This window comes from Chelon labrosus (assembly GCF_963514085.1).
Source record: "Chelon labrosus genome assembly, chromosome: 14".
NCBI lineage: Eukaryota > Metazoa > Chordata > Actinopteri > Mugiliformes > Mugilidae > Chelon > Chelon labrosus.
In genome coordinates, this window is record NC_140347.1 from 4,382,173 (window position 1) to 4,407,490 (window position 25,318).

Sequence of the window (25,318 nt, forward strand, 5' to 3'; positions counted from 1 at the left end):
CCAGCAGATCAAACATGTTTTACATGGTTTTTAGGTTTCTACCATCGGACTGGTTTTGCAGGGTTTCCCCTCCGTGTGACCTCTGAGGATGCTCATGACCCCGGTGTGACCTCTCAGGCTCACCAGAGGAAGGAAACAGATGTCACAGGTTTTTCTTTATGACTTTCTTCATGTACACAGAGTCCCGGAGCTCCAGTTTAACACCGGCTGTTTGTTTTCTGAAGCTTTTAGTTCGAGCCGCTAACGTTGTGTTTCCAGCATTTTTACTAGAGCTGGTTGAAAAAATTAAATGTATGTGTATTTATTTGCGCTAAAAACATATTTACTGAAGCCTTTTTAGTAGCAGCAGCTTTATATTACTGAACAAGTCTTTTCTGTCCTTAGCATCAGGAACGAACACTGTTTTTCTTCATGAACGGGAGCAAAAAGGAACAAAAGTGAAACAACTGGAATAGTTGGTGAGTTTGTAAATAATCTTGAGTCTAAACTTTCACACAAACATTATTGTTATTTAATTTAGCTACAGCACAGATGGGAGATGAGCTGGGCTACTGTTAGCTGGGAAGCTAGGACGCTAGAAAGAGCTACTATTAGCTAGGAAGCTAGGAAGAGCTACTATTAGCTGTGAAGCTAAGAAGAGCTACTATTAGACGAGAAGCTAGGAAAAGCTACTATTAGCTGGTAGGCTAGGAGGAGCTATTATTAGCTGAGAAGCTAGGAAGACCTACTATTAGCTTGGAAGCTAGGAAGAGCTACTATTAGATGGGAAGCTAGAAAGAGCTACTATTAGCTGGGAGGCTAGGATGAGTTATTATTAGCTAGGAAGCTAAGAAGAGCTAACATTAGCTGGGATGCTAGGAAGAGCTACAAACCATCGTACAGAGCTCCCGTCTGGTGAATCATGCTGATTATTTAATAGTGAAAATATTTGGTTTGGATAGTTTATCACTTACATCACCCAGATAGTTCTTCTTCTGTCTATCCATTCAAAGTGATTCCGGTCAAACGCTGCTCTCCTCGGCCATGAACATATCGACACCCTGATCTAAAAGTCTGGAAAAACAATAAAAATTCCTGACCTGCAGCAAAGCGCTACAGTAGCGCTCGTTAGCAGAAATAAAAGTCGAGTACTGTATGTCGCTCTTTGTTCTCCTCTAACGTTACTGTCCTGTCTGCTGATGGAAAACTGCCTTTAATCAACTAATCACAGGTCTCTTTAAGGCTCCATGTGGTTTCATGACACACCGTTAATAGACAAATACGTATACAAAATGATTTTCTATCACAGCGTTTCTGATAATAAAGGACTCGAAAAACAACTGATTTTATGCAGAACACCTCCTGCTACTGTAGGCTTTTTTAACTCTTCTTTTTATATATATCTTCACAGATGCAGCCTGAAGCCGTTTACAACCACAGTCCCATCGAACCCGACTCCTTGAGGCTCTGCAGGGCGGCGGCCAGCAGGTCCGACATTAAAAATTCAAAGAGACGACTGATCAACAGCAGATGAGGATCGTGGATGCCGTGATCTGACGTTGCATGTCGGTGGTTTTAAACGGGGCGAGTGAATCCCAGAAACACGGCGCCGATCATCCCATAAATCAGCAGGACGGAAACTAAACGCCGGACCGGTGGGTGGACGTCACGGCTGTCTGGTGTGACCAGGAATTAAACGCACAGCTGCCGTCTCAAAACAATAAATTAGAAACTGGGAAGGTCGCAGTGCAGTAAGTGAACATCATCAGAAGGTTTTCTGCATTCAGCTGCTGACACTTGTTTGTTAAATGTTGGATCCCCAACGCCGCCCTGATTTCTTCCACCAAATGCAGGAACTGAACAAATATTCTAAGAACCAGTTCTGGCAAAATTTCCGTCCAGGTGGTCCGACAAATATCTCAGCAATGGATTGAGACGAGACAGGATTTACAGTACGATGCATGGACCCAAATCCTAAAGTAGGGATTGCACGGGTTATGAATTTTTAAATTCGACTGTTATGTGATGAGAGTCAAGTGGACACTGACTTTAGTTAGGGGGGCAACATAAAGCCCCCGAACTCTTTGTTTTAGTGCTAAGACGTGCAAGTGCATTGTGGCAGTGTTAACATTTACTGATCCTTTTACAAAACATTTTATGAGCAACCTAAAATTTTCTGGGTTTCAGAAACAGCCAAACTCTTTGTGGACAAATTAGGAATGGGTGCCAGTTTTACTGAAAAATATCTTCTATGTAATCTTCACACTTTCTGCAAATTCATCCCATGGACCAGATTGGACCCTCTGGTGGGCCGGTTTTGGTCCACAGGCCGTATGTTTGAGGAAAGTAATGACCTGAATACATATGCTGAGAACAGACAGATCATGTGCTACATACCTTGAGCTGCAGATATGTATAGCCTGTATAAAAACAGGCAGCACCTCAGCACCATCAATGGCATTTAATAGGTACTCCACAGCGTGTTGTTAGATGGGATAATCTAGCAGCTAAAGGTCTAATAACGTTACCAAATAGTTGATGTTCAGCCTCCTTCTCTCTGTTACACAGGATGTTTGGTCAAGTTGTTAACTGACAGGATATGGACTGTTCCTCAGCTAGCGTTAGCCTTTTCAGAAGCATTGCAGTAGTACGTTAGTTATATTTCAGGACTGATGTGTCACAGTAGTATGGTAGTACTTCTCAGACCATATGACTGTCCGGGTTGCTCCTCCTCTCTGGTCTATCGTGACTCATCATCACTAATCACAGAACCAGATGATGATTATTATGAAAACGGTGATTTATCCACGTTATATATAAACATCATTTAAAACTCTAAAACGAAAAGTTTAAGAACATCTTTCACGTTAAAACTCTCCAGCGGCCCTCGGGTCAGACTCATCTGCAGACATCTTCCATCGTTCATCAGCCATATTGCAGAAATGTGCATGGACCACCCACCCTGCCGCTGCTGACAACAGGGTCCTCTGAGGGCCGTTACACCGTTTCCACCGGTCGCTCATGTCCGACTTGTTAAATTTGTGAAGCAGGAGGGAGGAGGTGCAGCAGCTGGATGAAGACATCAGCTGTACAGACAGAAAAAAAAATAGTTAAAACACAGAGTTAGATCAGGCAAACTTCACCAGGTTAACTTTCAATCCTTTTACTGTGACTTTGAGACGGCTGTTAAACGTCCTCTGAGTTGAGTTACTGCAGCTCGGGGACGCTCAGGTGTTTGGGTAGGGGGGCCGCCATGTGAAAACAGCCAAGAACACATCCAGCCGTGCGAAGAAATGGTCCAGCCGAGGATTTTCTGACATCTGCGACCACGTGACGCAGGCTTGAATACATGAGACACCCTGGCGATTCGTAGACGCAGTGTTCGCAAAAAGAAATACAGCTCCAGATGATTCAGGGCCAACAGTTGTTAACATAGCTTAACTTAGCATAACAGCAGGAAACCAGGGGAAACAGCTAGCCTAGCTCTGTCTACAGGGCTGGACACAACAAACCAACCGCAAAGAACTACCGGCAATGAAGGACCACTGTGATGTCTCCTGTGTCTGGACCAAAAATGTAGTACCTGAACGCACCACAAAGACTACAGCCAATGACCAGTTGGTGCATACACTCTGCACCTGCGCAAGAGACCAGGAAACAGGAAGAGCAACTATTAATTGGGATGCTAGGAAGCTAGGATGAACTACTATTAGCTGTGAGGCTAGGAAGCTAGGAAGAGCAACTATTAGCTGGAAGGCTAGGAAGCTAGGAAGCGCTACTATTAGCTGGAAGGCTAGGAAGCTAGGAAGCGCTACTATTAGCTGGGAGGCTATGAAGAACTGTTGTACAGTTGTTCATTATTTAACAAGTCTCTTCTCTGCTTAACTTCAAGAACAAACTCATGAACACGAACAACGAGGAGTTTAAGGAATAAAATGACACAACTGGAATCATTGGTGAGTTTTAAATTAATCTTGAGGCTGATGCTACATCCAGGCTAGCAGTGAGAGAGTGACAAGCTACAACACATTATCAGTGGAAGCCGACGATATGAAGCGTTGTAAACTTTGTTGCTCGCACGATTAGCCTTGTTTTGGACATTTAAACCACATTATTCTTCTCTGAAGCCATTTCATTCGTAAAACCCTGATGTGATCTTTGTAGTGAATGAGTGAATTTGCTGATTTGTGTTGTTGGCACTGTGTCCTGCTCAACTTGATGCTTATAAACCCATTCCTTTGACATTTTGCCTCTGCTTTGTCAGCCTGCATTTAATAAATTCTTGCCGTAGCTTCATCCGTAGCTTTTCGTGTTTTACGACTTGCTATGACGTCGCTGGGCAGGAGACGCCAAGGAAAACACATTTTTGAAAGGGGTGTCACGAGATGCATGATCGGACAGCGTCGTGCCCAACCGCCCATTCTCCGTCCTACTTTGTCTTTTTCAGTGCTAATATCAGGTTGTGTGAAGGAGACGGAGACTCTGGCGTCAGGAGGACGGAGGAGGACGAACGGTGAAAGACGTGTTAGGGGTGAGCCTTGTGTTTTGTCTGCGGTCCTCTTCGTGTACATTCACATCGGACCGGTCGGTCTAGGTTTGACGTCAGAGGGCGGGGGGGTTGGCGTGGCGGTTGCAGGCCTCCAAGACTGAACTCAACCAAAGAGACGGCGTCAAAGAGAGTCGGTCGCTGGCTGAGCTGCTTCGCTGTAGACAACAGGGCAGAAGTAATAACACACACATGAACGGAGCTGACTTCATTACATCATGGTGGAATAATGGACATCGGAATCTTTTCCTTCTCTGCTGCACAAAAAATAAAGAGGCTCATGGAGAGGAGACTCTCTCAGATTGTTGCTGCAAAACACAAAATGTTCAGTTAAATAGTGAAATGCAATAATTTAAGTAAAAGAAATCAGCCACAAACGGAACCAGATAAATGTTCTTAAAAGATTCAGGCAACAGGTTTCAACAACGTGATTTAAACTTATTAAGACTTAAAATTATTAATATGATGCTTTAAGTTATGAAGTTAATGAAGTTTATCCAGAACGTCCAACAGATGCTGGATCGAACCATAGACTGTATATAAATATGGACAATACGTCTCCACTTCCTCTCATTGGTCAAACTGATGCTATTTTCCCAGGGATACGGGCGGCGCCATCTTGTAAGTTTGGAGCCAGAGTCTGATCAGTACGGTCTGAGGGCAGAGCCACGTGGAGCCGTGATATTGATGCCCCTCCCACACTTTCTCCAGACTCACTCGTGTTTTCATTTAATTAATACTACGCTCTGCTCTACCTCCACCAGTTACAAGGAGATGTTGGATTATACACTGGACTGTAAGATTGTTTTTACAACTCTCACGGTCCCACAGGACCACTTTACGGAGCGGTTGGCATGGCAACTGGTGGTCGCCATTATGTCACATCCTGTTTCTGTAGCGTCAAATAACTAAAACGAACCTTATCCAACTTGAACATTCATCAACATTATATTAACTACCTAAAATGACTGAAACCACCCTTTAAAAACATTTATTTGACGTGTATTTTAGTGTTTTAGTTTGGGCCAAGTCCCGCCCACTAACATGGAGGGGGTGGAGCTTATGACCTATACTGCAGCCAGACACCAGGGGGAGCTCTACTTGCTTTGGCTTCACTTTAGAGGAGCAGTTATGTCATCCATCTGAGATGAGTGAATCCTGTCTCCATGAAAGAGCAGACATCTGCAGCGATGCTGAGGTAGGAGCTACGAGCCGAAGGTCTCCCAGGAGAACAAGGACCAAAGCACCACACTGTCTCCTCCAGCTTGTCTTCTACCCATAATGCATCCTGGTTCCATGTGTTCTCCAGGTTAAGAATCATCAGACCAGAACCACCTTCTTCCTCTGTGTCTCCTGGTCCAGCTCTGATGTGTCCATTGTAGGAGCTTCCATCAGTGTTCTGACTCTTTTCTATCAGAACCAGAACCACACGGGTCAGAACCAACGATCCTTGGTCCTGGACCCTGACTCTGTTTCTCCTCCTTCACTGGACCATTGTTGACCTCCTCTTCCTCCTCCCTTTTCTCTATAAACCTCTCGGTTTAGCTGCAGCATATTCACCTGCTGCTCTAAGAACATTCAGAACATAAAATCTAAATTTTAAAATCTAACTTATTCTTCTTTTTTCTTTTCAAGCTGAGACAAATATTACGAGAGATAAAGAGGACTGAAGAGAGAGTTTGTATATTTATATTCAACGTGAGGCTACAGGTGGAAGCTTGCTGCCATCTAGTGCCTCAACACACAGAGTGTAAATGACCATCACTACAGCTGATGATCTGTTTCTGGTGTCTACAAGTTAACTCTAAAACAGATCATCTAATAATAATTGTAACTATGACGCCTTATAGATTGAATTGAACCATTCCAGTGACATGTTAGCATTAGCCTACTTCCAGGTAGTGGTCTTCAGAAGACCTAAATTATAAGAAAATACTCAAATCCAAGTTAAACCTTAAATTAAGTAAAGACAAAAAGGGATACCTAATCCGTAATTGGGTTTTAAAGGCATATAACAGATTACCCAGCAATTACACAATAACATTTAACGGCTTGCACTAATTTAGCATCTCTTTAGATCTTTTAAGGGTTTCAACTAAAGCTTTTATAATCTCCTGTAGATTTTATTTGTCATAATTTCATAAATAAACTCGGTTGAACATCTGCTCTTCTATCTGACTCCTCTTGACCAGAGAAAAATACGTGACGATGACTCACGAGGAAACTCCTGGACTCAGACCCAGATTCAGACCACACGGTCCACTCATCGACACAAATATCCTCGCTTCAGACCCGCGAGGCGACACCACCCACGACTGGATGTTTTCCTTGGCTGATCCTTGTGCCGAGGGAGCAATGCATCGCTCGCTGCCTCTGCTAGTATTTAATACATTGACTCCAAAGCTCACAAATGCATAATACCGAAGTGGAGGATTCAAACCCAAAACTGGACGACCCACCAGAGATGTATATCCTCTCTGTCTGACATTTGGCCAACCAGCTGTGGAACAGTTTTATCAGGAAATCCAAAAAGACCTACATGGATCAGCCACAACAAAATATAATGTTTTATTTTCTGCATAAGATTTAATCTAAACATGAGCAGGTTTTCACACAAGTCCTGAAAGTAGACAAAGAGAACGACAAAGGAAGGAAGGAAGGAAGGAAGGAAAGTGAAGGAAGGAAGGAAAGAAAGAAAGTGAAAGAAGGAAGGAAGGAACACGAAGGAAGGAAGGAAGGAAGGAAGGAATGTGAGGGAAGGAAGGAAGGAAAGTGAAGGAAGGAAGAAAGGAAAGTGAAGGAAGGAAACATCGCAAAGGAAGGAAGGAAGGATGGAAGGAATGAATGAAGGAAAGTGAAGGAAGGAAGGAAGGAAGGAAGGAATGAATGAATGAAGGAAAGAAGGAAGGAAGGAAGGAAGGAAGGAAAGAAAGAAGGAAAGAAGGACAGGAAGGAATTCAATTCAATTCAATTTTATTTATATAGTGTCAATAACAATACAAATCGTCTCAAGACGCCTTACAAAACCCGGCCTGAAACCCCCAGAGCAACCTGAAGGCGACGATGGCAGGAAAAACTCCCTTTTAACAGGAAGAAACCTTGAGCAGAACCCAGCTCATATGGAGGAACCCGTCAGGAAAGAGAAGAGGAAAGCAACTGGGTCATGCATCAAGACAACGAGAACCAAGAACAGAAGTGGTTCTACAAAAGAACGGTTAAAGAAGAACAAGATGAATGTTTAGGAACGGCCAAGTCAAAGTCCTGACCTTAATCCAATAGAAATGTTGTGGAAGGACCTGAAGCAAGCAGTTGATGTGAGGAAACCCACCAACATCTCAGAACTGAAGTGGTTCTGTTCTGAGGAATGGGCTAAAATTCCTCCAAGCTGCTGTAGACCACTGATCAGCAGTTACCAGAAACATTTAGTTACAAGGAGGTCACAGCAGATACTGGAAACAAGGAGCCTCTGATATGTAATATTGGCTCATTTTATTGAATACATAAATGTAAAAGTAGTGTGAACTTGTTTGTCTTCCTGTTGACTGTCCTCCAGTCTGATCAAAGCTTTTCCAGGTGACTCAGGGTACAGACAGCTCCGGCGCTGCTGATGTCAAACCTCCATCTTCATGTTTAGTTTGTGGGTTCTGCACATATGGTCGCAGCAGCTTAGCGTGGCGACGAGAGCCGAGGCGGACGGCTTTACAGCAGCTTTACTCTCTCTGGCAGAAAACCCACTCTCAGGCTTTCGAACATTAAGACTCGATTTGGAAGTCTGACACAGCAGCTGGTCGCCGCAACGAGCCGCCGCGCCCACAATCACTTCTCAGGGTTTTCCGACTTAAAGGGATTTCTCTCGCAGATTCCCATTTGGAAGGCAGACAGGAGCATCGTGCTGCTGAATGCAAAATGAGACGGTGGGTAAAACCTCCGACCGATGACGAGATCAGTTTCAGTGATCCCTCGTCGTCTTCTTCTCACTTTTTACAGCTTGCTTTTTTAAAGATGCAGAAGAAGAATTCAAGGGAAGTTTTGGTTCGACTGTTTTCCATGAGTGCGTCATTTTAGAGATCCTGGGAAGTCAAGACAATGACATAATCAGATCAGATGACAAGAGGCAGAAGCTTCCTGCAGACACCAAATAAACATAAAGACACAGCAGCCACCTGGAGCGGCCATTTTGGAGAACCACATCCGGGTGTAAATTTGCCGGTTCAACCAAATCTTCCAACACGTTGCGTTAGATCTCTTTTTCTTCCAATCAAAGTTTCTATGATGAAGTCACGTTCTGAATATATATAATTAAAGCCCCTGTATGTACACGTATGTCCACCAAAATGTTACGGGTCCCACAGTGTTTGACCACGTATCAAATAGGCCTATAGTTCTGTTGGAACAGATATAATGCAGCGGTAATGAAGACGCGGAGCATTCACTCTTGCGTACAGGTCGCATCTGAGATGTGGGCGGAAATACACACCTAAGACCACCCGAACCGCAACATCTCCGGCCACAAAGGTTCCGCTTGCATCCCTTTTTTTCCACTATCTCACAAGATATGTAAATAAAATGTGATTAACACAAACAGGGGAATTTACTCGACCCTTAAAAATAAAAAAAGAAGGAAATCATTTTTTTTTCCCATTCACTAAATTCACATAAATGTGGTGACACCATTTGGGTGCACTACAAAAACAATGACGTGTTAGCATTAGCCACTTCCAGGAAACTACTTAGCAAATTCTTCATGTTAGCGAAGGTTTTCACACAAGTCCTGAAAGTAAACAAAGAGAACGACAAAGAGAACGAAGGAAGGAAAGAAGGACGGAAGGAACGATGAAGGAACGAACAAACGAAAGAACAAAGGAAGAAAAATGGGTCGTACATCAAGACAACGCGTCCAAGAACACAAGTGGGTCTACAAAATAAGGAACGAAGGAATGAAGGAAGGAACGAAAAACGAAGGAAGGGAGGAGGAAGGAAGGAACAAAAGAAGGAAGAAAGGAAGGGGAAGGAAAGAGAGGGAATGAATGGACGAAAAGCTAAGCTAAGGAAGGAATGAAGGAAGGAAGGACACTGGTACACTAATAAGTATTTTCTGTTTGATTTTTCTTGTGTTACCTGCTTTTATTTTGTAAAGTTCTTCGGTGTTTCTTTACTTCCTGTCTGTGTTTCTTCCCTCCTTTGAGTGATTAGGCTTGTTCAACTTCATGCAGATCTGTGCAGATCAGACTTGACGTAATGAATGCTGGGTTGTTCATGCTCATAGACCTCGAATATGATTGGTTAAAATGAACTTGTTCAACCCAGCATGCATCACGTCAAGTCAGATCTTCACAGATCTGCATGAAGTCGAACACGCCTATTGATTCTCCTTGTGGCTCTGCCCTCATTAGTTTCACCTGTGTCTCGTTAGCTCCTCTGCCCAGGTGTATATATATATATATATATACATATATATATAACCCTACTTTTCCCTTTGCCTTCTGTCATATCGTCTGTAATGTTGCTCTTGTTTGTCTCACTGTTTAGTTCCTCATGTTCTTGTCTTGGTTTTAATTTTCCATGTTGTGTCTTTCCTCCAGCAGCTCCTTTTGTTTCCTACTTTGTCAGTTTTTATTAAATTCTCCTTTCTCCTCTTTGTGTCCTCTCCTTTGGATGACACAGAGTCATTTAGTCAGTTTTCTAGCCCTATTTTCTCTGTTAGCATGTTACCAAGCTAGCAGTATGAATGCTAACAAGTGATTCAGTAAAGAGTGTGTGTTAGTTTACTAAAGACTGTTCACTAAACTTGATACGTTAGCATGCTAACATGCTAACTGAGGTTTACTATTTTAAATATGATGTGCTGTGAGTTGTACACATTCTTTATGAATGACAGTTTCATTTAATATATATACTTTAGCTTTGCTTTTCTAAGGCTGACAACTTTGAGATTAGATTCAAGTTTCTGTTTTCTATTTTTCTCAGCTATACATTTATATATTGTTTACTTTGTGTACTATGTGTAATTACTGGCTTTGTAATTTTTACTACTGGCTGCAGGTACAAAAATACATTTCACTGTGCACTGTACAGTTCATTGTATAACTGCACATGTGACAAATCTTCTCTTAACTTAAATTTAAATATTCAAATATTCAGTCCTGGACTCTTGTTCCTCTCTGTCAGCTGTTCAGAGGAGGAGCTGTTCTGCATCCATACCTCTCGTTTTGTCTTTAGTTTCATTTAAATCTGTCAGATGCGTCACAAGTTCAACAGAGTCTGCCTCATGAACAAACCTTGTGTGTGGATCAGTGGTTTAGTTCAGGATGTCGTTACCAGACAAATGATTTACAGTTCCTCTCAAACACATTCACTTACTTGGATGTTTTCCTCTTTTGTAGCTTTTAAGAATTGAATAATTTTCTTTACTTTTGAGGTGAAAACTGATTTTTAACAAAGCAAAGTCAATTAATTAAAAGTGTATCATGTAAAATAAGTGACTGCAGAAAAATTCACTCCCTTTTAAATCGACTAATTGAATGAATTGACAGACTGGTTTATAAGTGAATTTAAAGACAGATAGTTATTCAATCACCGTCCCAGTTTTGTTAATTTCTCTCATTCTCATTTGTCTTCAGTCAACACTTTTCTGCTTTAAACTTCTAACTCTGTAGTGGTTCAGTCATAAACAGTCAAACTTCAGAGCAGAACTGTGTTTCTGTATTCTGACCTTTAGATGGAGCCACTCGTCTGCTCATCGTCTCCATGCAGCCTCACAGAGAAAAGCTCTGTTTGATCAGAGTCAGACCGACGTCAAGTCTTCAGATTCTTCTGCACACGCAACCGCAACTTAAATCTGAACCCACAACGTGAATCAGATTTAATTAGCTGGTAAAAAGTTCTAATCCTCGTCCTGTATTCCTTCATGAAAACAAAGCAGTTATATTTTTCATATTTTTCTTACAGTAACAGTTTTGTTCAGTTAAAATTACAAAGAAACCACTTGTCAGAAGAAGAATGAGATTTTAAATAATAGTAATACAACAAACTGAGCTGTCGTATAAAGATATCAGATAAATAAACCTCCAGGAGCAGCTGTATCTCCCTGTAGAGGAAAATAAATCTAACTTATTAACATTTTATGACGTCCAAACATCCACGGAGAGTAAAAACTTTATGATTCTTGTCTTTTATTTCCTTTATTTAATCAGGTAAAACTCTGAGATCAGCTGCTAGAAGGACACTTTTATAATATATTATTAATCGTCATTTAAGCCGTGCACCAGCAGTGCATGTTGGAATAATATTAACTCAACAGCAGCTATGCACTGATGCAAAAAATATATAATAAAATAATTATTTACAGATGTCTGTGTATTAAAAATATATGTGTGATGAACTTAAATATTCTGTAGTTTTTGGTTATATGCATACACACCACAGTCCAGGTGTATTTAGAGGATTTGTGGCTTTTTTTAGCAATAAAATGAAATAAAAATAATAAAACTGAATGTCACACAAACATATTTTAATCTGTATTGTGTTGGTAATAATGAAAAAAATAAATAAGACATAAAACATGTTTATTGATGCCACGTATGGGAAATTACCTTGTCACAGTAGCGCGGGAATTTGGCAAAAAAAAATATATACAAATAATAACAATGCTTCGAAAAATATATAGAGGAATATAAAGACATTCTGTATATACAGTGGAGTGGTGGAATAAAACTTTACAAATAAATAATTGCTAAAAACTTTTAAAAAAGTATAAGGTGGTGAAATGAGTCTCCTTAAAGCTATGGTTTGTTAAGAATGTGAGTTTAATTTATTAAAATCACACCAACGTTCAGTAAAGACACACAAATGCTGATAAGGTAAATAATTAAATGTTGGGTTTATTATTTTATTTATTATATTATTTAAAGTTCAGGGAGACGAAATGATGAATGTCAGACGATCTGCAGCAGATAAACAGACTGTTTGTTGAGGCTTCTTCTTCTCCTCCTCTCACATTTTGTGTCACTTCAGTGAACAGCAGCCCTCGGTCCAGAACGACTGATGCCAGATGCTAAATGCTAAATGCTAACCAACTCTGTGAAATTTTAGATTTAAAAATAAACTGCTAATGCTGGTTTTAATTAAAGAAAGGTTCTTCATTCTGATCATTAAAGTTAAACCTGAGCTGTGCAAGAACATTTTTTATTTCCACCATCGTCCACTGTGACTCTCCTTCTGATACGATGACATAGTCATTACAGAAATTAAGCTTTGAGTCAAGAAATCAACTGAACATTTCTGGTAACTGCTGATCAGTCGTCTTTAGTCCATTCCTCAGAACAGAACCACTTCAGTTCTGAGATGTTGGTGGGTTTCCTCACATCAACTGTTTGCTTCAGGTCCTTGTATAAAGAAAGTTATCATCTCTAGCTTCAACGTGTCTCAAACTCTAAACACAATGATCTACTTCCACCACCAGATATTAAATGTGTTTTCATTGGTTGCAGTGACGTACTGACCCAACACCATGACGACAAAACTACAATTTATATGATCACTGACAATGATTAGTTGTTACAGCCCAATACACATTTATAATCATAATGTTTATCTCTAACTGATCTGATTCACTGGTAATATCTTCACAGGGAGTTTATTATCCACAGTGTTAAGGAATGGAAACATTCTCTCAGTGAAAGTGTGTCTGAAGGTGTGTATGTGTTTGTTAGTATCAAGATCAGAGAACGACAGATTTCCTATGTTCCAGTCCAGATTCACTCTGATCCTCTGGAGCTTCTTCTCTACTGAGAGATAAGTGAGATGATCTGGTGGTGACCATGTTGAGTATCTACTTAAAAAGAACCTTATTCCCCACAATCCAGATCGTATGTATCCCTTCCTCTGGTCAGACTCTGCTACCACACCCAATGCCCAGTCTATGTTATCTCCAACCTCAACATCCCAGCTGTGAGTCCCTGAGTTAAAGCCCTCAGAGCCCAGGACAGACCAGTGATGATCAAACCTCTCTGGATTATCAGGAAGATGTTGTTTATCTCCTAGTCTCACACTGGTCAGATCTTCAGACAGGATCAGTTCTGGATGAGCAGTGTTTGGATCCAGAATGACAGGAGTGTAGGAGACCATGTCCTTCATGTTGTTCCAGATGTTGAAGGTCAGGTTTCCCAGATGTTTGGCCTGGTCTATCAGAGCTCCTGAGGGCAGCTGTGGATCATCCAGCAGGAGGCAGCGCTGGACTCTTTCCACTGCAGCCTTGTAGTTGTTCAGGAATGAGACGTCTTCAGCTCTCAGCTCCTCCTCTGTGGCTCTGACTGTGTCTGAAAGAGCTGCTATCTCTCTGCTCAGAGTCTCCATCTTCTCCTTCATCATCTGACTCTTCTGCTCCTCTTCCTCCCTCAGTGCAGCCATCCTGGCCTTCTCTTCCTCGTCTAGAAACTGGTGAAGCTTCTTGAACTGCTCCTTAATCTGCCTCTCTGTGTGTTGGGCCTGGACCTTGATGTGTTTTTCTGTTTCATTAAACTTCACTTTAACTCGTTCACAAACCTTTAACTTCTCCTTTAAGGGCTCCAGAGTTTCCTGAAGGTTCTTCTTGTGCTGTCGTGCAGCTTCTTCGATGGGACTGAATCTGTGGTTGGAGTGTTTTTCTGAATCTCTGCAGACGAGACACACTGGCTGCTGATGGTTCAGACAGAAGAATCTGAGTTTCTCAGAGTGCAGACTGCAGCGAGACTCTGAAGATCTCTGATCTCTCTCCTGTAAGAAAGACTCACACAGGTTCCTCAAGGCCAAGTTTAAAGGTGGATGTTCCTTTGAAGATCTTCTCTTACAAACTGGACACTGGTGTGTTGGTTTCTGTCTCCACCAGTTCTTCAGACAGACTTTACAGAAGCTGTGGCTACATGACAGAATAACAGGATCTCTGAAGACGTCCTGACAGACCGGACAGCAGAGGTCCTCCTCTAATCTGGAAGCCATTTAGTCTCTTGAGTAAAGCTGAAACACAGCAGACACAAAGTACAGTCAGTCATGGCTCTCCTCCATCTTCTACTAACTTCCCTGAAGCTTCCTTTGACTTTGAGTCCTGTTTTTGGTCAAACTCACCTTCAGTGTGTGGAGAGTCAGCAGCTTGAAGCAGCAGTGTTGTAGTTTTCCACTTTTCTCTCCTGTAGCTGGACTCACTCAGAGGAAGGTGTTAGTTTGGTCTGAAGGTGAATCTGATCGTCTGTGTCTCTCTTTAGTCTCACACAATAATAAACTGTTTCCTGGTTTGTCTCAGGTGAATCAGGTGAGGGGGCGGAGCTACACATGTTGTTGGACCTGTTAGTCAGGGGAGTGTTTCAGTCCAAAAGTGTTTTATTATGGAGTGAGTTGCTTCAGTGTGTGTTTTGTGTATATTGATATAAACAGAGCTGCTTAAAAAATCTGTTGATGTCCATGAACATCAACAGATTTTCACACAAGTCCTGAAAGTAGACAAAGCTAGAACCCAATAAAACACACTGAACAGAAACATTAGACTAAAATCAGCCAATATTACATATCATGTCCTCCTTATCTCCAGTATCTGCTGTGACCTCCTTGTAACTAAATGTTTTTGGTAACTGCTGATCAGTGGTCTACAGCAGCTTGGATGAATTTTAGCCCATTCCTCAGAACAGAACCACTTCAGTTCTGAGATGTTGGTGGGTTTCCTCACATCAACTGCTTGCTTCAGGTCCTTCCACAACATTTCTATTGGATTAAGGTCAGGACTTTGACTTGGCCATTACTAAACATTCATCTTGTTCTTCTTTAACCGTTCTTTTGTAGAACCACTTGTGTTCTTGGTTCTCATTGTCTTGCTGCATGACCCAGTTTCTCTTCACATTCAGCTCATGGACAAGATGTCCTGACATTTTCTTTTAGAGTTCACTGGTAGAATTCAGAATTCATTGGTCCATCAAAGACAACAACACCTGAGTCTCATTACATTGATTGGAAACACCTCTGAACAGATGGACTATAATTCGGCATTGAAATTAACTTTATAGATAAATATTATCTGATTCTGCTCATTTTTTTGTTTGTCTGCCACCATTTCATTAAACACTGCAGACTGCAAAACACAGCTGTTCTCCAAACCCAGTCTCAGCTCTTTAGGAAAGGTTTTTATAAATATTTTTTCCTCTAAAACAGATTCTGTTAGTGTTTGCCAGCTGGTTTTGATCAAGTATTGTTGGAGAATTCATCATATTTGGCTCATTTTGAGGCCGACAGCTTGATTTCTGTCATGAATGTTGCTCTTGTAAGATACAGGATGCCAATTTACCACCAGACTCCATTTTTAAGTTTCTCCCAGAAAAGAAGCAGGTTTGAATCCTCGATCCATTTCTGGGTTCATGTAATAGTGTGACTGTGATGTTTCCGGCTCTTTGAGGACACAAACTGATTGATTTCTTTAATATTTATCTCCCAAGGATGCAGCTTTATCCGCCGCACTCTCAGATTCTTTGCTCAGGACTTTCGGTAGCTCGCTCAGTGTTTGCAGCCTCCTCAACAAAGAGTGGACAGGTGAGACCAAAGTAGAATAGTTTGGTTTAAATGAGATGAAACAACACTGCATCATTCCAGCATCAGAACCTCATCCCTTCATCAAACATCATCCTACAAAGCAACCACTTGTTGGAAGAAGAATGAGATTTTAAATAATAGTAATACAACAAACTGAGCTGTCGTATAAAGATATCAGATAAATAAACCTCCAGGAGAATAACTGTATACAGATGTCTGTGTATTAACAATATATGTATGTTGAACATTAATATTCTGTAGTTCTTGGTTATATGCATACACACCACAGTCCAGGTGTATTTAGAGGATTTGTAGATTTTTTTTTTTAGCGACAAAATAAAATAAAAATAATAAAACTGAATGTAACACAAACATATTTTAATCTTTATTGTGTTGGTAATAATGAAAAAAGACATAAGACATAAAACATGTTTATTGATCCCACGTATGGAAAATTACCTTGTCACAGTAGTGTGGGAATTTGGCAAAAAAGGGAAAAATTACCACAGGGGAAAAAAACCCACAAGTACTAATTTGAAAAATATATACAAATAATAACAACGGTTCAAAAAATATTTTGAGAAATATAAAGACATTCTGTATATACAGAATGGTGGTGGAATAAAACTTTACAAATAAATAATGCTAAAACTTTTAAAAACTATAAGATGGTGAAAATGAGTCTCCTTCAAGCTATGGTTTGTTAAGAATGTGAGTTTAATTTATTAAAATCACACCAACGTTCAGTAAAGACACACAAATGCTGATAAGGTAAATAATGAAATGTTGGGTTTATTATTTTATTTATTATATTATTTAAAGTTCAGGGAGACGGAATAATGAATGTCAGACGATCTGCAGCAGATAAACAGACTGTTTGTTGAGGCTTCTTCTTCTTCTCCTCTCACATTCGTTGTCTCTTCAGTAAACAGCAGCCCTCGGTCCAGAACGGCTGATGCTAAATGCTAAATGCTAGATGCTAACCGACTCTCTGAAATTTTAGATTTAAAAATCGTCTGTGTCTCTCTTTAGTCTCACACAATAATAAACTGTTTCCTGGTTTGTCTCAGGTGAATCACGTGAGGGGGCGGAGCTACACATGTTGTTGGACCTGTTAGTCAGGGGAGTGTTTCAGTCCAAAGGTGTTTTATTGTGGACTGAGTTGCTTCTGTGTGTGTTTTGTGTATATTGATATAAACAGAGCTGCTTAAAAAAAAAACGTCTGTTGATGTCCATGAACATCAACAGATTTTCACACAAGTCCATAAAGTAGACAAAGATAGAACCCAATGAGCCAATATTACATATCAGAGCCTCCTTGTTTCCAGTATCTGCTGTGACCTCTTGTAACTAAATGTTTCTGGTAACTGCTGATCAGTCGTCTTTAGCCCATTCCTCAGAACAGAACCACTTCAGTTCTGAGATGTTGGTGGGTTTCCTCACATCAACTGCTTGCTTCAGGTCCTTGTATAAAGAAAGTTATCATCTCTAGCTTCAACGTGTCTTAAACTCTAAACACAATGATCTACTTCCACCACCAGATATTAAAAGTGTTTTCATTGGTTGCAGTGACGTACTGACCCAACTCCATGACGACAACACTACAATTTATATGATCACTGACATTGATTAGTTGTTACAGCCCAATACACATTTATAATCATAATGTTTATCTCTAACTGATGTGATTCACTGGTAATATCTTCACAGGGAGTTTATCCCCAGTTAAAATGAATGGAAACATCCTCTCAGTGAAAGTGTGTGTGATGGTGTGTATGTGTTTGTTAGTATCAAGATCAGAGAACGACAGATTTCCTCTGTTCCAGTCCAGATTCACTCTGATCCTCTGGAGCTTCTTCTCTACTGAGAGAACAGTGAAAGGATCTGGTGGTGACCATGTTGAGTATTTACCTTCATAGAACCTTATTCTCCACAATCCAGATGGTATTCGTCCCTTCCTCTGGACAGACTCTGCTAACACACCCAGTATCCACCATGGGTTATCTCCAACCTCAACATCCCAGCTGTGAGTCCCTGAGTTAAAGCCCTCAGAGCCCAGGACATAACAGTAAGAATTAAACCTCTCTGGATTATCAGGAAGATGTTGTTCATCTCCTCGTCTCACACTGGTCAGATCTTCAGACAGGATCAGTTTTGGATGAGCAGTGTTTGGATCCAGAATGACAGGAGTGTAGGAGACCATGTCCTTCGTGTTGTTCCAGATGTTGAAGGTCAGGTTGCCCAGATGTTTGGCCTGGTCTATCAGAGCTCCTGAGGGCAGCTGTGGATCATCCAGCAGGAGGCAGCGCTGGACTCTTTCCACTGCAGCCTTGTAGTTGTTGAGGAATGAGACGTCTTCAGCTCTCAGCTCCTCCTCTGTGGCTCTGACTGTGTCTGAAAGAGCTGCTATCTCTCTGCTCAGAGTCTCCATCTTCTCCTTCATCATCTGACTCTTCTGCTCCTCTTCCTCCCTCAGTGCAGCCATCCTGGCCTCCTCTTCCTCGTCTAGAAACTGGTGAAGCTTCTTGAACTGCTCCTTAATCTGCCTCTGTGTGTTGGGCCTGGACCTTGATGTGTTTTTCTGTTTCATCAAACTTCACTTTAACTTGTTCACAAACCTTTAACTTCTCCTTTAAGGGCTCCAGAGTTTCCTGAAGGTTCTTCTTGTGCTGTCGTGCAGCTTCGTCGATGGGTCTGATTGTGTGTTTGGAGTGTTTTTCTGAATCTCTGCAGACGAGACACACTGGCTGCTGATGGTCCAGACAGAAGAGTCTGAGTTTCTCAGAGTGCAGACTGCAGAGAGACTCTGAAGATCTCTGATCTCTCTCCTGTAAGAAGGACTCACACAGGTTCCTCAACACCAAGTTTGAAGGTGGATCATCTCTTGAAGATCTTCTCTTACAAACTGGACACTGGTGTGTTGGTTTCTCTCTCCACCAGTTCTTCAGACAGACTTTACAGAAGCTGTGGCTACATGACAGAATAACAGGATCTCTGAAGACCTCCTGACAGACTGGACAGCAGAGATCCTCCTCTAATCTGGAAGCCATTTAGTCTCTGAGTGAAGCTGAAACACAGCAGACACAAAGTCCAGTCAGTCATGGCTCTCCTCCATCTTCTACTAACTTCCCTGAAGCTTCCTTTGACTTTGAGTCCTGTTTTTGGTCAAACTCACCTTCAGTGTGTGGAGAGTCAGCAGCTTGAAGCAGCAGTGTTGTAGTTTTCCACTTTTCTCTCCTGTAGCTGGACTCACTCAGAGGAAGGTGTTAGTTTGGTCTGAAGGTGAATCTGATCGTCTGTGTCTCTCTTTAGTCTCACACAATAATAAACTGTTTCCTGGTTTGTCTCAGGTAAATCAGGTGAGGGGGCGGAGCTTTACCTGAACTGTTCTGATAAATGTAGAACTTTGACCTGTCAGTCAGGAGTGTTTCAGTCCAAAGGTGTTTCATTGTGGAGTGAGTTGCTTCAGTGTGTGTTTTGTGTATATTGATATAAACAGAGCTGCTTAAAAAAATCTGTTGATGTCCATGAACATCAACAGATTTTCACACAAGTCCTGAAAGTAGACAAAGATAGAACCCAATAAACACATGGAACAGAAACATTAGACTAAATCTAGAAAATTCCTGTGGAAAGTTTGACTGTGCCGATGATGCCGCCGTCCAGTTTAAAGTGTGCGTGGTATATCATCACACTATATCACATCACTCAACTCGGCAACAAAGTGACTGGATGGGTGTGAGTTTGATGTCATGCAGGGTACAACAAACCAAACAGGATGATGAGGATGCAGTAGGCCTGGCTGAGAGAGAGAGACACTGAGAAGGGTCGTCCTTTATGCCCTTCTACAAACTGAAGGGCAGGTACAGGCAGCAGACCCCTCCCAGCTCCACCTGAAAGCCAGCATCAAATAAGGAAGAGAGTGGGAGGGATCGTCACACCCCCACCTTCAAGAGGGGTGTCCTCACTAGGATCCCCAGACTTCAAACAACACAGTTCATCTACTAGAAAGCTTCACATTACCCACAAAATACATTCTGTACAACAAGTAAAATCAAATGGCTTCTACTGAAAGAACAAGCAAATCATAATAATTGATTATTAATCATAATGATCCATTATAATTAATTAAAATCATCATATTATATTACATTACTCCAATTATATATATACTGTCATTAATGTTGTTGCAAGCCATAAACGTTTCCTACTTTATGTGGTGGAATAATATATTTTTCAGTTTGACACAGTTTAATTTAAAAATATCTTCCCTTTAAATTGTAAAACTTCAACATTATGTTTTAACTTCAGTGCCGGTTTGATGACTGTGATAAGCTCCCGCTAGCAACGCGGCGAATTAGCCGTCGGCTAACCCCACCAGGTTCTGCCCCCCTACAGTACTGCAGTAATGGTGTGAGGAGTCATAATGTTTTGGCAGAACCTGTTATCCACTGAGAACCCTTTTCCCTCCACTTTCTGTGTACACCTGTGCTGAGTCTGCTCGTCAGGGGCCGTTGCCACGACTACACGCCGCACATGATATTCTATATGTTATACTCCCTTCTCTCCTGCACCCTAGGATTTGCCCTCTGAACAAATGCTCATAAATCAAAAACTACAAGTCCTATCGAGAAAACGAACACATTGAGAGCATCAGACAAGGGTTCTCTACAATTTAGTGTTTTTCCCACGTGCGCAATGCGAATATTGTGGCTGTAGTCGTTTTAGAAATAAATCATGCGACACGAAAAATCGTAGAAAAATCGCTCTCGCTTTCCACATACACACACACAGGGAAAAATTCGAAAACTGGTCGGCGCACTCCTCGCTCGGAGGAGACTGCAGCCCAAACCATACATCCCACACAATCTGAAAGCCAACAAAAATCCCTATGTTTTTATGTATTTTTTATCTCTGCACCTCAAAAACTGTGGCCACCCAAGATTGAAGACTCTTTAGTCTCACACAATAATAAACTGTTTCCTGGTTTGTCTCAGGTAAATCAGGTGAGGGGGCAGAGCTTTACCTGTATTTCTCTGATAAATGTCGTTTTACCTGTTAGTCAGGGGAGTGTTTCAGTCCAAAGTATTTTATCTTAGAGGAAACATCAGTTGAAGGCTTTTAAGTTCTGGAGTGCGTTGCTCCACTCTGTTCTATGTGTTTATTGATATAAACAAAGCTGCTTCAAAGTTGTTCCATCCTTCAGTATTTTCTACATTTCTTCATAAAAATGACTCAAAACATTTTCACACAAGTCCTGTAAGTAGACAAACAGGACCCAATCAAATTAATTAAACAGAAAAATTAGACTTGTGGATTTATTAATGCTGTGACCTCCTTGTAACTAAATGTTTCCGGTAACTGCTGATCAGTGGTCTACAGCAGCTTAGAGGAATTTTAGCCCATTCCTCAGAACAGAACCAGTTCAGTTCTGAGATGTTGGTGGGTTTCCTCACATCAACTGCTGCTTTAGGTCCTTCCACAACATTTCTATTGGATTAAGGTCAGGACTTTGACTTGGCCGTTCCTAAACATTCATCTTGTTCTTCTTTAACCGTTCTTTTGTAGAACCACTTGTGTTCTTGGTTCTCGTTGTCTTGCTGCATGACCCAGTTACTCTTCACATTCAGCTCATGGACAGATGTCCTGACATTTTCACAGGTAGAATTCAGAATTCATTGGTCCATCAAAGACAACAACACCTGAGTCTCATTACATTGATTGGAAACACCTCTGAACAGATGGACTATAATTTGTCCTTGAAATTAACTTTACACATAAATATTATCTGATTCTGCTCATTATTTTGTTTGCCTGCCACCATTTCATTAAACGCTGCAAACTGCAAAACACGCCTGCTCTCCAAACCCAGTCTCAGCTCTTTAGGAAAGGTTTTTATGAATATTTTTTCCTCTAAAACAGATTCTGTCAGTGTTTGCCAGCTGATTTTGATCAAGTATTGTTAGAGAATTCATCATATTTGGCTCATTTTGAGGCCAACAGCTTGATTTCTGTCTTGAACGTTGCTCTTGTAAGACACAGGATGCCAGTTTACCACCAGACTCCATTTTTAAGTTTCTCACAGAAAAGAAGCAGGTTTGATTTTTGGCTTCATGTAGTAAGTAGTGTGACTGTGATGTTTCCAGCTCTTTCAGGACACAAACTAATTGATTTCTTTAATATTTAACCCCAGAGGATGCGGCTTTATCCGCCGCGCTCTCAGATTATTTGATCAGGACGTTCAGTAGCTCGCTCTGTGTTTGCAGCCTCCTTAACAAAGAGCCACTATCACCAGATGTGTTATCACTCCACTGTCTGACCTGCTTGGACGTTTTAAGCGGAGGTCAGCAACGTGGCAGCAGGTTCAGCACAAGTTTTTTTTTTTTTTTTGGTCTATAATTAAACAACATAATATAATAATTAAAAGACATTTGTTATCCAGCTGGATAGTGGGAAAGTGAAGATGGGTCAAGATATTAGATTCAACTTTGTTGTCAGTGGATGCAACTAAAAACAGTTTGGCATTGAACCAGAAGTGCAAAAATGAACCATCATGTGGACAAGACAGAAGACTGTTGGGACAATGTTTAGTGGACAGATGAGACCAAAGTAGAATAGTTTGGTTTAAATGAGATGAAACAACACTGCATCATTCCAGCATCAGAGCCTCATCCCTCCATCAAACATCATCCTACAAAGCAACCACTTGTCAGAAGAAGAATTAGATTTTAAATAATAGTAATACAACAAACTGAGCTGTCGTATAAAGATATCAGATAAATAAACCTCCAGGAGCAGCTGTGTCTCCCTGTAGAGGAAAATAAATGTAACTTATTAACATTTTATGACGTCCAAAGATCCACGGAGAGTAAAAACTATATGATTCTTGTCTTTTATTTCCTTTATTTAATCAGGTAAAACTCTGAGATCAGCTGCTAGAAGGACTCTTTTATATTATATTATTTATCGTCATTTAAGCCGTTCAACAGCAGTGCACGTTAGAATAATATTAACTCAACAGCAGCTATGCACAGATGCAAAAAAGAAAAAAAAAGATTAAACAATTGTTTACAGATGTCTTAAATATTCTGTAGTTTTTGGTTATATGCATACACACCACAGTCCAGGTGTAATTAGAGGATTTGTAGCTTTTTTTCTTCTTTTTTTTTTAAGCAATAAAATTAAATAAAAATAAAACTGAATGTAACACAAACATATTTTAATCTGTATTGTGTTGGTAATAATGAAAAAAGAAATAAGACATAATACATGTTTATTGATCCCATGTATGGGAAATTACCTTGTCACAGTAGCGCGGAAATTTGGCAAAAAAAAATATACAAAACAGTGACGACTTTGACTTCGACAGGGGAAAAATTACCAGGGGGAAAAAAACACAAGTACTAATTTGAAAAATATATACAAAGAATATCAACGCTTCGACAAATATATAGAGAAATATGAAGACATTCTGTATATAGTGTGGTGGTGGAATAAAACTTTACAAATAAATAATTGCTAAAACTTTTAAAAAAACTATATGGTGGTGAAAATGAGTCTCCTTAAAGCTATGGTTTGTTAAGAATGTGAGTTTAATTTATTAAAATCACACCAACGTTCAGTAAAGACACACAAATGCTGATAAGGTAAATTATTAAATGTTGGGTTTATTATTTTATTTATTATAATATTTAAAGTTCAGAGAGAAGGAATAATGAATGTCAGACGATCTGCAGCAGATAAACAGACTGTTTGTTGAGGCTTCTTCTTCTCCTTCTCTCACATTTTGTGTCTCTTCAGTGAACAGCAGCCCTCGGTCCAGAACGGCTGATGCTAGATGCTAAATGCTAATTGTAACCCACCTGGTGTGTGGTTCACCAAACCTGCAGGTATATCTAATGTCTAGGCTCTAAGAGGAGACTGGTGTAAAAATAGTGCAGTAAAGTACATGAACACTTTAAATCCTTCCCGTAATAATTCACACCAACAGCGGAATAGTTTGAGTTCACTGTATTATTTCTTTTAAATTGATTAACTGAATTTTCCAACCATTTCTGCAATGAATCGTAACCAAGAAAATGATGTACAAAAATAGTATACTCAATTTCACAAATGAAAAGTTGGGACCCAACCAAATATAAAACAACAACCTAAAAACATAAAAATGAGATCTCAATACAAACACAAAATACAGACTCTGTGCAGACTCAACAAGGTGAGTATAGATCAGTCTTTGATTTCTCAACCCAGATTTGTTAAAGTTCAGTTTGTTTGAGTGCACTCAAGTTTCCTACGACTGTCCATCCTGGTCGACAGATGAAGAAGCAATGGTATGAGTTAGAGAAGAAGAAGAAGAAGATGGCGATGATCCACTGACGAATGATGAAGGAGAATGATGGGATGGAACCAGAAGGCGGCTTGTGCAACTCAATCCAGTCTGTAGATCGGCTAAACAAAAAACCAGCCTGCACAAAAGGTGCAGAAAAATCAATAATTGTCCTTTTCGATAGTCCATGTGTGTTGGTTTTTTCCCCCTCTCTCAGATTGTTACACACAGTATCACACATTATACTACATTAATAACATTTCACTCACATATTTATGCCTGAACTTAATATCAAACACCAAGCTTAATGAAACAGCTTACAAGAACATAGTCACACAATGCATTAATCACATAACACTAACCATTTCATTCTCAAGTTAGCTGAGTTAGCTGACCACTACGTAGCATTTCTCCCACAATATTCAACATTTCCAAATAAACGTACCGTTTATAATATCAACCGGATATGAGTTTATCCCGACTGTTTTTTTTAAACATACATACACATCCTACAACCTCAAAGTTATGACTTATTTAAAGTTATCAACAACCAGTTAGCTAGCAGCTAAATCACCGGAATATTCAACAACCACGTCGTTCGGACCGGTCGGCAACTCCGTGGCGGTCTGACGACTTAGGGTACGTTCACACGTAGCGTCTTTTTTTGACAAAAGAAGTTGTGCAGACCGTTTTTTTCACTTAAAAAAAAAATCTGCCAGCGTTTTTCCAAAAAGCAGCCGGAAGCGTCTTTTTTTGCCGGAAGCGTCTTTTGCGATTTAAAGCAACGTTACGTCGCGGATACAAAGTACAACCATTGACTGTATATACTAGTATAGTACAACGGATACAAAATGTCGCGGAAGAGAAAATTGGCGTTAGCTATTGCTCTTTGTGTTGAATGTTATGGTATAATTTAG

The 25,318-nt window shown here is 40.6% G+C and overlaps 1 protein-coding gene across 1 annotated transcript; it reads right to left on the reverse strand.

Moving 5' to 3' along the window:
- Window positions 1-12,073: 12,073 nt before the first annotated feature.
- On the reverse strand, window positions 12,074-19,125 carry LOC311499646 (zinc-binding protein A33-like; the record flags this gene model as incomplete). Its single annotated transcript, XM_084560718.1, has 2 exons — window positions 12,074-14,197; window positions 18,823-19,125. 2 exons carry the CDS (start codon window positions 19,123-19,125, stop codon window positions 13,121-13,123), a joined length of 1,380 nt encoding a protein of 459 aa, XP_084416844.1. The 3' UTR covers window positions 12,074-13,120.
- Window positions 19,126-25,318: the final 6,193 nt, after the last annotated feature.